This window comes from Felis catus, chromosome B1 (assembly GCF_018350175.1).
Source record: "Felis catus isolate Fca126 chromosome B1, F.catus_Fca126_mat1.0, whole genome shotgun sequence".
In the NCBI taxonomy this organism is placed as follows: domain Eukaryota; kingdom Metazoa; phylum Chordata; class Mammalia; order Carnivora; family Felidae; genus Felis; species Felis catus.
The window spans coordinates 122,107,730-122,120,214 of NC_058371.1; the positions used below are offsets into that span (position 1 = coordinate 122,107,730).

General features: G+C 37.0%; 1 protein-coding gene across 3 annotated transcripts in view; it reads right to left on the minus strand.

Annotated features, from left to right (window-relative positions):
- Window positions 1-1,146: 1,146 nt before the first annotated feature.
- CB1H4orf17 (chromosome B1 C4orf17 homolog) overlaps window positions 1,147-12,485 on the minus strand; it is a 37,279-nt gene continuing 25,940 nt past the window's right edge. For all 3 annotated transcript variants that reach the window (XM_006930952.4, XM_023252914.2, XM_003985146.5), the window contains 4 exons: window positions 5,559-5,640; window positions 3,973-4,159; window positions 2,989-3,032; window positions 1,147-1,518 (listed from right to left, as the gene is read on the minus strand). In XM_006930952.4, coding sequence (XP_006931014.2) covers window positions 1,319-1,518; window positions 2,989-3,032; window positions 3,973-4,159; window positions 5,559-5,640 — 513 coding nt within the window. In that variant the 3' untranslated portion in view covers window positions 1,147-1,318. The remainder of the gene's footprint in view (window positions 1,519-2,988; window positions 3,033-3,972; window positions 4,160-5,558; window positions 5,641-12,485) is intronic.

A 12,485-nucleotide genomic window follows, 5' to 3' on the forward strand; every position in this document is an offset into this window, starting at 1 on the left:
TGGCAGTGAAACCCTGGGTGATGGTTGAGCCAAGATGGAAAGATCCTGGGCCCCTGAATCACCAAATAAAGTAGTCACCTAACAACACACACTTTGAACTCTTATCTGAGAAATAATCCTCTTCTGTATTTTAAAGATGACAATTATTACAACTGATTACCCTATCCCAATGAGTACAACTCTGCACCTCAGTTTTCCTGTAAAAAAAAAAAAAAAGAGTGAGAGAGAACAGCAACAGTAGCTATCTCAAATAGTTATTTTGAAAAGTAAATGTTATGGGGCGCCTGGGTGATGCAGTCGGTTAAGCGTCCGACTTCAGCCAGGTCACGATCTCGCGGTCCGTGAGTTCGAGCCCCGCGTCAGTCTCTGGGCTGATGGCTCGGAGCCTGGAGCCTGTTTCCGATTCTGTGTCTCCCTCTCTCTCTGCCCCTCCCCCGTTCATGCTCTGTCTCTCTCTGTCCTAAAAATAAATAAATAAAAAAAAAAACGTTGAAAAAAAAAGAAAAGTAAATGTTACTGTATCTACAGTGTTTAGAATGATTCCTGACACACAATAAATGTGATATAAATGTTGTCATTATGATTGCACAACACATGCACACATACACAAAATTTATAGTATCACTTGAATATCGATGCAGCATTCTAAAAGATTGGCTAACTGGTAGATAGAATCCAGTAATACACTGAAAGAATAATAGCTATGGCCCAGGAGTGGTTTATTTTAAAAATGTAAAAAAGTTAAATATTAGTAAATTTGTTAACGTCATTCACAATTAGCAATGAGTAGAAACTAGTTCCTTTCTGGCTCATAAATTAGTGAAAATTTTTATGTCTTTTTTGGGAGAAGTTCATTATTTTTTCATAATCACTGTGGAATTCATTCAGTGCTCCAACAACAATGAAACACTACAGATTGTGAAAACTAGCTCAGATGTTAAAATTCTGCTTTTGTTTTTGTTTTTCCTCTATCAAGAGTTCAGAGGATGTGTCAAATTGTAGCTGCCTAATTCTGTTATGGATGTTTTTTTCTAGCATCAGGGCCCTGAGCATATGTATTAATGCAATTAGTGTAAGACTAGAAATATGGTATATAAATAAACATACTTTTTTACATATCATGCTAAAATTAACCACAAATAGAAATACTGTCTCCATTAATATTTATTTAGTAGCATTATACACAGGTGCTTTGAACATGTGCCACCAAATAGAGGAGTTATTGATTCTTTGATACCAAAATATTTTTAAAAAATAATTTGATGTTGTAATGGAGTGAAGATCATGTTTGTGAAAGAAATAGCGCAGTCCAGAATTTCTACCTTTGGAATGTTAAAGGATAAAATGCTCTCTGGGGAGAGAGAGTGCATCCTTGTATACTTCTTGCTGACATTGGTTTTGTTGATATGCTTTCCTGAGTTTTAGGCCTGGGAGGAGACTTTGGTCTGCTGAAATATTCTGCAATGGGCATTTTCATCTTATTTCTTCTTATAAAAAATGGAGGCCTGTGTTCAGCCTCTGAAATAGAAAAAGTCTAAATAAGGCCAAAATTGAGACATAAATATAGCTTCTGCCGTGTTTTAGTAGCAAATGACATAACAAAAAAAAAAAAAACTATATGAAGTTTAGGCGAATCAAATATACCCAATATTCATAAAAGAACCCAGTCTCATCTTTCTTACTACCTGCTCTTTTTTAATGAGTAATATTTTCTATAACATGCAGGATATGTTCTATCCTCTTAAAATCAAACATTGTTTTGGTAGGAATTAATTAGAATTAGTGATCTGTAGAGGTGATAGGTAAGAATGGGAACAGTGGGAGGACGGAAAAGGATCTATGGTTTTGAAAGACAAAAAAGAAAATAGATAAACAGATTAAAACAAGTCAATTGTATTCATAAGAGCTTCCCAAGACCTATATGGTCAAACCCAAGCCAGAATAAGGATTTGGGGAGATGCTGACTATCACCCCTGGAGACAAGTATGATTGGGGCTTCTATACAAAAGTTTTCCAAATATCTAGATAGGGTAAAATATATTTGGGGCCAACAGGTAAGACGTAAAGCTGAGTAATAGAAACCATCACTGTCATAACTTTGTGGTCTTAGGGTGAGGAGTTTGGTAGGAATCAGATATAATAGACCATCCTTGGCATGTCAGTATAAGGGAGTATTTTCTAACTTCTCAGTTTTATTTCTTATTGCCTATTAACACATGGGCCCTCTTTGGTGTTAACCCTAACAAAAGCCGCTGGGGTTTAGAGTGACCTCAAAGAACTCTGATTACCATATCATTCTTGGTATAAGGGAAACTTGTAGATATAACAGGACAGACTTTTGTTTGAGGCTTATAGATATACTCCTCCTGGTCTTTGCTCTATAGTCATCGTTGCTACACTTGTTTTAAGTTAGGAGCTGCCAAACCCACAGGGATGTTTCAGTTGGGCTATTCTGAACCGAAGTAGGACATTCTACAACTCTTGATTCTTGCTGGTCCAAACTGTAGGGTGTGGCTGGGACAGAGAACTACTCCTGTCTATTGTTTTTCAGCTGTCTCATAAAGCATCTGCTTGTGGCTGATTGCCATTTTACTGTTTTCTACGGTTGACTTGGTTTCTAGTTAAAATCACTTAGCTTCACAGTTAACCTATGAAGAAGCAAAACCCTGAGATCACTGTCCTTTTGTTAGGTCAGTGCAGGGCCTCTCCTGGATTGGCCAGACCAAACCTATGTATCCTGCTGTCTTGTTTCTTAGAGTGTCTGTCCCTGATGAGGCACTTTGCCTTTCAAAACAAAGTTAAGTTTATGTCAAATTTATCTCAATGAGAAATTCAGCACACACTGTCCCTTAAGAGTAATTGGAAATCATTATGGTATTGCACTGCTTTTAAAACCATAGGTCCCTGTCCTTGTCTGTGTCCCTAAATAGTTAGGTAGATACTTATTGGTTTCTCTATATCAACTGAGTATCACAAACTGTACTTAACCTTTTGGTACTTCCTTATTTCCTTCAGATCCTTGACTTGACACTCTAAATCAAATGGAGAAATAGAAAATGAAATTCATAGATACAAACAAGTATTTTCTATAGACTGCACTATGATCAGTAAGCTAAGTATATATGTATCTTAAATATTTTATCCCAATTCTTTGTTTTTCAATGTAGACAGTATTAAAGGTACTTTCCAATGAGAAATTCTTCTGACTTTGAGTCATATCTAAACAGTACATCATATATTATTCACTAAGGTAGAAAGACTGATCCTATTTCCCAGTTTCCAACTTTATGGAAACTTTAAAGTGGAGACAACTTGCAATACAGAACTTTCCTCTGTCTCAAACGTTTTTAAAGTGACTTGGGTTTTGAATATTTATTTTTTCTCAGTTTAAGTTTTACCCAACTTTTAATTTTAAAGTAACAAGACTTTCTCTCCTGACTTAAATAACATCTTACCACATTCTTTCACCATGGTATTACACATAAATATGTATTTTCTTCTGTCATTGAAATTATAAGGTTTAAGAAAAATTTCTACTAAAATAATTTACAGTTGCTGCAGTAGTTATTTTTCCCTCTAGCAGCCTCCAGGAGTGTGCCAGAGAAATTAATTGAAGCAATTTATTTTAATCTAGCATTGTTCTACACACACACACACACAAAGTGATAACTTGTGTGATATGCATTCAACAAAATATACAATAATAATACAATTTCTGTTTTCTTTATTGCTTCCATTTTTAGGGCAAATAACAAAACTACATTTTCTTAGATGTCTGGGTGGCTAAAATAGGATTTAGAATAATTCTCATATTACATTTATGAAAATGAAAGAAAATAAATACACATGGTGGCCCCCTGCTGAATAAAGAGGAGACTTAAAACATCAGAATGTTTAGTGTTTTGAAAGGTAACAAAAAGAAAGCTGAAAATCTTTCTGTACCATATCTACTTAGCCATTATATCTAATTACCTGGTTGGTTGCTGTCTTTCCCTCGATTTGGTCAGTACTTTAGATTTTGCAGGTGAATTTGGGGGCGATTTAACTTTGGGTGGCTTCCTACTCTCTGTTGCTAGTTCTGCTGAGATGTTTCTTCGTTGAGTCAACAAATTTATCTCAGCCATTTCAGCATGAATCAAAGCTGAGATCCATTCTTTTTCTGATTTAAAGAACAGGGGTGGGCATAAAGGTTATAATTATCATGTTGACTAGAAACGCAGGATTGGTTCTTTTATCCAGCACTCTAGTGTGAAAGGCTGGTAAGGTAATCCGTTTTCCAAGTAGGCATTTATTCATGAGTCAAGGTTTCTGCAGAAAAATTGGTTCACATCAACCTGATTTCTATTGACCTGTGATACTATAGAGTGCCCCGAGCTGTTAGCTCACTGAGGCACTTGTCCCTGAATGGCAGTGGAATTCTTTTTAAATATTGAGTACAAAACCCAGCCTTTCAGGCTGCTGCCAAATAAAAGAAAGCATATCTACACAAAATAATAAGTACAATATAATCTCATTAATTACAGACTAATAGTTAAGTAGTAAATAGTTATAAGATGTCTATAAAGATATTTACCAAAGTAGTCACTGAAATGATGTCTGTGATGATTTTATTCATTATTATTCTTCCTTTCTCATATTTTTTTTCTGGTTCATTTGGGTTTTTCCCCTCAACAATAAGTACTTAATTACTTGTGTATATTTTTAAGTTACATTCTTAAAAAGAAAAAATAATAATCAAAGACTCCTTGCCCCCAAATACTTCTTAATTGCTTGCCAAGTAGTCTTGAATTCCTGGGTAAAGTACTATTGCCAAAATTCTCCCCATTTAAGAATATTAGTCTATCTCTAACACATCCATATTTCCTAACTTTTATTGGTGCAGATTCTCAAAAAGTAGCCCCCAGACCAGCATTATCAGCAGCTAGGAACTTGTTAGAAATGCAAATTCTCAGGCCCTGCCCACCTCAGAAGTTTTGCCTCAATCTGATGACGAGCTAGCTTTGAGGGAAGCCACTCTATGCTATTTATGGCTGGCCCACATGGGACTGGTATATGTTTTCATGGAACAGGCCACACAGGCCCAAAAGGAGGCTGAGAGATGACTGAGTTGATGATTTGGGTGGGGAACTGGCAGAGCTGTTAGAATCTAGAACTTGAAAGGCTGTGCAATAGCCACCCATACCAGAGAAAGGAAACAGGCTCTGTGTTCATGGTTCACGGTAGGCCAGAAAATATACTCAGGGAGACACCTCGGGGTATGCACTTAGGAGAAGAAGCACAAGCCAGCCCTGGACACACGTGTTTCACACCACCCAAAGCAGTTTAATGTGGGGCATACCAAATTTGGGGTCACTGAGTGACCAGTTGCATACAGTCAGTATAGAGGACTGTTATAGAGTTACAGAGGACTACAGAGACTCTGATACCGAAGTACTAGGGAAATAATATTGCAACATTACCTTTGCAAATCCAAGGTAGAAAACTTCATATATTGGCACATTCACACTTTCTGACAATAAACTGAGCCCAGTGTTTGCAAATGCTTATTTTAATCTCACCTTTTGTGCTGGCATGAACCAGCCACTGTAGAACTTCCGCCAGGGAATCAGTACGTAAAACGTTACAGAGCTTTGCCAGAATCTGACAGAGAATATTAGAATTACAGAGTGAGCAAATAAATGGTGTAAGTGTTACAAGATTTCCTTTACTGTCTCCACAATCTTATCGCCCAAATGTCACTCTGTACCTACTGCTCAATTAAGTCAATTGGGATTTTAGCCTGGGAACCAGATTTCAAAGAGAAAACAAACAGAAAATCAATACAAGTAATAGTTTGGGTTAGGTAATACAGTGTTCCTTTTGTTTTGTCTGCTCAGTATCCACATCTTCCGGAGGGGCAATTCACTTTCCTTCTTTTTGGGGAATGGATCCTTTCCCACTGCACCATGGGGTTCTAATTGGGATTTTCCAGTCACACAACTGTATCCCTGCTGTACCGTGGTGGGTGAATCTAGCTGGAGTCATTTTTCCTCAGTTCCCTAAACACAGTGGTTGGTCCAATGGGCTAGGAATATAATTCACTTTTGGCAGTCAGTATCCTTCCTTGACGTGTGTGTGTGTGTGTGTGTGTGTGTGTGTGTGTGTGTTTTAAATTCGGAGCTAGGGTCTGAAATGTGGAAGATAGAGGAGATAAATATACGAAATAATTCTAATAAAAATGGACTATAATAAGCATTAAAGTACAAAACCTTAAGCACAAGTAATGATGTTTCCAGTTTGATTCTAAATTGTGTCTGTTCTTAGAATTTAGGCATATCTGAAATTCAGTCCTATGTATCCAGCTGCCTACCAAATGTATCTACCTAGATATACTATAGATACTTTGAACCCAAATTATCTAAAACTAAACCCATCTTCTTTCTAAAACCTGCTCCACACTTGGTTCCTCCTGGTTCCCTTACCTCAATGGACAGCTCTGGCATACACTGAATATATGTCCAAGCCAGACCCTGAGATTCATCCTGGATGACTCCCTTGCATCTACAGTATGCTGCCAGACAACAAGTTCAGTAAATTCTTTCTTCCAGACAACAAGTTCAGTAAATTCTTTCTTCTAAATATTTCTCAAATCTCTCCATTTCTTTTTATCTCCACACCCTTGGCCCAATCTAAACTATCATCGATTCTTACTTGAGCTTCTGCAGCATCCTTTTCCCTAGCGTGCCTGAAATCTTTCCTTTTTTAAAAATTTATTATTGAAGTATAGTTGACATACAATACAACATGGTGTACAACATAGTGATTTGACAGTTCTATACGTTACTCGATGCTCACCAAATTAATGTAGGCACCATGCAACATTATTATAATATTGTTGGCTACAATCCCTATGCTGTACTTTTTATCTCCATGACTTATTTATTTTATAACTGGAAGTTTCTATTTCTTAATCGTCTTCACCTATTTTGCCCATCCCCTTACCCACTTACCCCCTGGCAACTACCAGTTCTCTGTATTTCAGAGTCTGTTTGGGGGCACCTGGGTGGCTCAGTCAGTTGAGCGTCCGACTTCAGCTCAGGTCATGATCTCACGGTTCCTGAGTTTGAGCCCCGAGTCGGGCTCTGTGCTGACAGCTCAGAGCCTGGAGCCTGATTCAGATTCTGTGTGTCCCCCTCTCTCTGCCCCTCCCCCACTCACACTCCGTCTGTCTCTCTCTCTTAAAAGTAAATAAACATTAAAACATTTTTAACCAAAAAAGAGTCTGTTTTGTTTGTTCATTTGTTTTGTTTTTCATATTCCATATGTAAGTGAAATCATATAGTATTTTCTTTCTTTGTCTGATTTATTCACTTAGCATAATACCCTCTGGGTCCATCCATGTTGTCACAAATGGCACAATCTCACACTTTTTTATGATGAAACAACAGTCCATTGTATATATGTATATGTATGTACATATAAGATATGGTGTGTATGCATGTATATATGTATCTTCTTCATCCATTTATCTATCAATGGACACTGGAGTGGCTTCCATATCTTTGCTATTGTGAATAATGCTGCAATGAACATGGGTTGCGTACATCTTTTTGAATTACTGTTTTCATTTTCTTTGGGTAGTGGAATTACTGGATCATATGGTATTTCCAATTTTTAATTTTTTGAGGAAACTCCATACTGTTCTTCATAGTAGCTGCACCAATTTGCATTCCCACTGACAGTGTACAGGCATTCTCTTTTCTCCACATCCTCACCAACACTTGTTATTATTGCCTTTTTGATACCAGCCATTCTGACAGGTGTGAGGTGATATCTCATTGTGGTTTTGATTTGCGTTTCACTGATGATGAGTGATACTGAGCACATTTCCATGTGTCTATTGGCCATCTTTGGAAAAAATGTCAATTCAGATCCTCTGACATTTTTTTAAATGTTTATTTATTTTTGAGAAAGAGAGAGAGAGAGAGAGAGAGTAGGGGAGGGGCAGAGAGAGAGGGAGACAGAATCTGAAGCAGGCTCCAGGCTCTGAGCTGTCAGCACAGAGCCCGATGGGGGGGGGGGGGGCTCGAACTCATGAATGTGAGATCATGACCTGAGCTGAAGTCGGATGCTTAAGCAACTGAGCCACCCAGGCACCTCCCTCTGCACATTTTTTTAATAATATATTTTTACCGGGGTGCCTGGGTGGCGCAGTCGGTTAAGCGTCCGACTTCAGCCAGGTCACGATCTCGCGGTCTGTGAGTTCGAGCCCCGCGTCAGGCTCTGGGCTGATGGCTCAGAGCCTGGAGCCTGTTTCCGATTCTGTGTCTCCCTCTCTCTCTGCCCCTCCCCCGTTCATGCTCTGTCTCTCTCTGTCCCAAAAATAAATTTTAAAAATGTTGAAAAAAAAATTAAAAAAAATAATAATATATTTTTACCAAATATGTGCCTGACACATTTACATAATACTTTTTCTCCAACATTTTAAAGCCATGTGCTCTTTGTTTTTTTGTTCATTTGTTTTTAATGTTTATTTATGTTTGAGAGAGAGGGAAAGAGAAGGCGGGGGAAGGACAGAGACAGACACACACATACACACAAACAGAGAGAGAGAGAGAGAGAGAGAGAATATCACAAGCAGGCTTCACATGGAGCCTGACATGGGGCTTGATCTCACAACTGTGAGATCTTGACCTGAGCCAAAATCAAGAGTTGGACAATTAACAGGTGCCCCTCCTCTGTCAGTTTTGTAATTGCATTGTTTGGCTTTTTGATGTTGAGTTGTATATGTTCTCTATATATTTTGGATATTAACCCTTTATTGGATATATCATTTGCAAATATATTTTCCCATTCATTAGGTTGCCTTTTTGTTTTGTGGATGGTTTCCATTGCTGTGCAAAAGCTTCTTATTTTGGTGTAGCCCCAGTAGTTTATTTTTGCTTTTTGTCTTTTGCTTTTGTCCTCTTTCCATGAGGAGACATATCCATAACTATATTGCTAAAGCCAATGTCCAAGAGATTACAGCCTATGCTTCCTTTTAGGAGTTTTATTTCTTTTTTTGCCATGGCCACTATTCAGGTCTCACATTTTGGTTTTTAATCCATTTTGAGTATGTTTGTCTGTGGTGTAAGAAAGTGGCCCCGTTTCTCTGTTTTTCATGTTGTTATCCAGTTTTCCCAGTACAATTTGTTGAAGAGACTGTCTTATCCCCATTGTATATTCTTGCCTCCTTGGTCATAGCTTAACTGGCCATATAAGCATGGGTTTATTTCTGGGCTCTCTACCCTGTACCATTGATCTATGTATCTATTTCTGTGCCAGTACCATACTGTTTTGATTACCATAGCTATGTGATATGTCTTGAAATCTGGGATTGTGTTATACCTCCAGATTAGTTATTTCCCAAGATTGCTTTGACTATGCAGGGTCTTTTGTGGTTCCATAAAATTTTAGTATTATTTGTTCTAGTTCTGTGAAGAATGTTTTTGGTATTTTGATAAGGATTGCAATGAATCTGTAGATTGCTTTAGGTACTATCAACATTTTTAGCAATATTAATTCTTCCAATCCATGAGCATAGAATATCTTTCTATTGTTTTTGTCAATTTCTTTCATCAGTGTCTTATAGTTTCAGAGTATAGCTCTTTCACCTCCTTGGTTAAATTTATCCCTAGGTATTTTATTATTTTTGGTGCAATTATAAATGGGATTGATTTCTTAATTTCTTTTTCTGATACCTTGTATTAGAGTCACGGGTGATTTTTGTATGTTAATTTTGTATGCTGTGACTCTACTGAATTCATTGATTAGTTCTAATAGTTTTTTGGTGGAGTGTTTAAGGGTATATAGTATCATGCCATCTGCAACTAGTGGAACTTTTACTTTTTCCTTACCAATCTGGATGTGTTTTATTTCACTTCTTGCTGATTGCTGCCACTAGGACTTCCAGCACTATGTTGAGTAAAAGTGGTGAGAGTGGCCATCCTTGTCTTATTCTTGATCTTAGAGGAAAAGTTTCAGTTTTTCACCATTGAGTATTTTATTAGCTGTGGGTTTTTCATATGTGGCCTTTATTACATTGGGGTATGTTCCCCAATGTAGTTTTGTTGAGAGTTTTTAATCACAGATTGATGCTGTATTTTGTCAAAACCTTTTTCTGAATCTATTGAGATGATCATATGGTTTTTATCCTTACTCTTGTTAATGTAATATATTGCATTGATTTGCAAATATTGAACAACCTTTGCATCTATAGAATAAATCCCACTTGATCATAGTGAATGGTCCTTTTGATGTGTTGTTGAATTTGGTTTCCTAATATTTTGTTGAGGAATTTTACATATGTGTTCATCAAAGATATTGCCTGTAATTTTGTTTTTGTTTTTGTTTTGTTTTGTTTTGTTTTGTTTTTGTAGTGCCTTTGTCTGATTTTGGCATCAGGGTAATGCTGGCCTCATAAAATGAATTTGGAAATTTTCTTCCCTATTTTATTTTTTGGAATAGTTTAAGAAGAAAAGGTATTAACTCTTCTTTAAATGTTTGGTAGAATTAATCTGTGAAGCCCTCTGGTCTTGGACTTTCATTTGTGGGGAGATTTTTTTTATTACGGATTCAATTTTGTTAGTAGTAATCAGTCTGTTCAAATTTTCTATTTTGCTTCCTGGTTCAGTTTCGAAAGATTGTATGTTTCTAGGAATTTATCCATTTCTTCTACATTATCAAATTTGTTGGCATATAAATTTTCACAGTATTCTCATATAATTTTTTGTATTTCTGTGGTGTCAGTTGTTATTTCTTCTCTTTCATTTCTGATTTCACTTATTTGAATCCTTTCTCTTTTTTTCTTGATGAGTCTGGCTAAAGGTTTATCAACTGAAACATTTCTTGAAGTATTATTAATTCAACAGATATTTGTGTTTGTTATTGATCTAGATGCTGGAGATACAGAATTGAAATTAAAGGGAAGAAAAATCCACTGCCCTATATTGACCTTTGTTATATTATTAAGATTTTTGTCCTCAATAATGCAATATACTAGAAGAGAGTATAAATTTGCTCCTAATTTCACAATAAATCAATGGCCATGGCAAAAAAAGAAAAAAAGCCCTATGGTATTCCCTAGGCCACTCTGCCTCTAATGGGTTTTTCATCAATATGGTGATCGCACATTGCTCCCAGCTTCTTCTAATTTATAGATCTCTCAGTGATCAACTTTGAGAGAATATAATTCTCCTTCCAGTGAGAGGAAGTAGAATATGTACTTTACGGAATCCTCCTGATTTCTTTTCATTGAGTTTTTTTTCGATGGTACCTAATATATTGGTGGGTGAATTTGGTCTGCTAAATCCTGATTTTAGGATTTGAGGTTATAGATCTAGAGTAGCCCCTACTGAGGGCTAGAGTACCCTACTCTCTTTTCAGGTGTGACTTTCTGGGGTTTCAGTTGAGTTCCTGGTGTGTTCAGTAAGGTCTCTCCACTCTGGCAGACCAGAACACCAGCATCTCTAAGCAATGTCCTACTTCCCACTAGCTCTCTTCTTCCAGGTCTCAGAATATCATCCTGTGCATATGTAACTTATACTGAACTAAAGACTTGTGGAACCCTGTACAGATTTCTGGAGCTCATTCTCTCCACAGATTCCTCCTCTTTAGTATCTTATTTGTAAATTCCAGCCACTTCAGAGTGCCCAAGCTCTAAACTCTTTTTTCTCTACCTAGTGAAGCTGTTACTTCTGTTATTGTTCTGTTTAGGCTTCCCCCTCTCTGTGCCATGATTAGGAGTAAGCCCAGGCTGAAATCTAGGCTGAAAGTGGAGATCATCTCAATGGTTTCCCTTCTTTCTATCAACCATCATAAATCTACACTGTCTGTTGCCTAATGCTTGAAAATAGTTTGTTCATGTATTTTTCCCGGTTATATAGTTGTTTACAGCAGGAAGCTAAGTCTTGGAATTAACCTAACATTTTGGAAGCACAGTACCTCCCTTGCAATTTTGCCTCCCCCTTCCAAATTAATTCTGCATATTGTATCTAGAGTGATTTTTCTAAAGTCCAATCTGACCTTTTAATTCTTATACTTACAAAGTAATTTCAGTGTAACTCAGTGTTTAAAATTTTACTCTACCTTCCCATAGTACTTCAGATGAATCTGAACATTTCAATATGGCTTATAATATCCTTTATTTCTGGTCTCTGCATAAGTCTCCAACCTCATCTCTTGCAGCTTTCTCCCTGCACTCTGCATCAGCCATATTGTTTTTTAATTCCTTGAATAAACAGTGCTCTCACCTCTTAGCCTTTAGATATGAAGGTCTCTCGTCTGAGAATGATCTCTTCCATACTTCTATTCATCTTCTAATTATGTCTTAAACATTATTTACATTTCTTTCCCCTTGAAGACTCTCTCAGCTCCAAAATCTCCTCCTATATGTTCTTAACAACACCTGCACAATCTCTCTCATAACCTATGTGAGTGAAGGAATGAGCTATATCCCCAAACTCTAG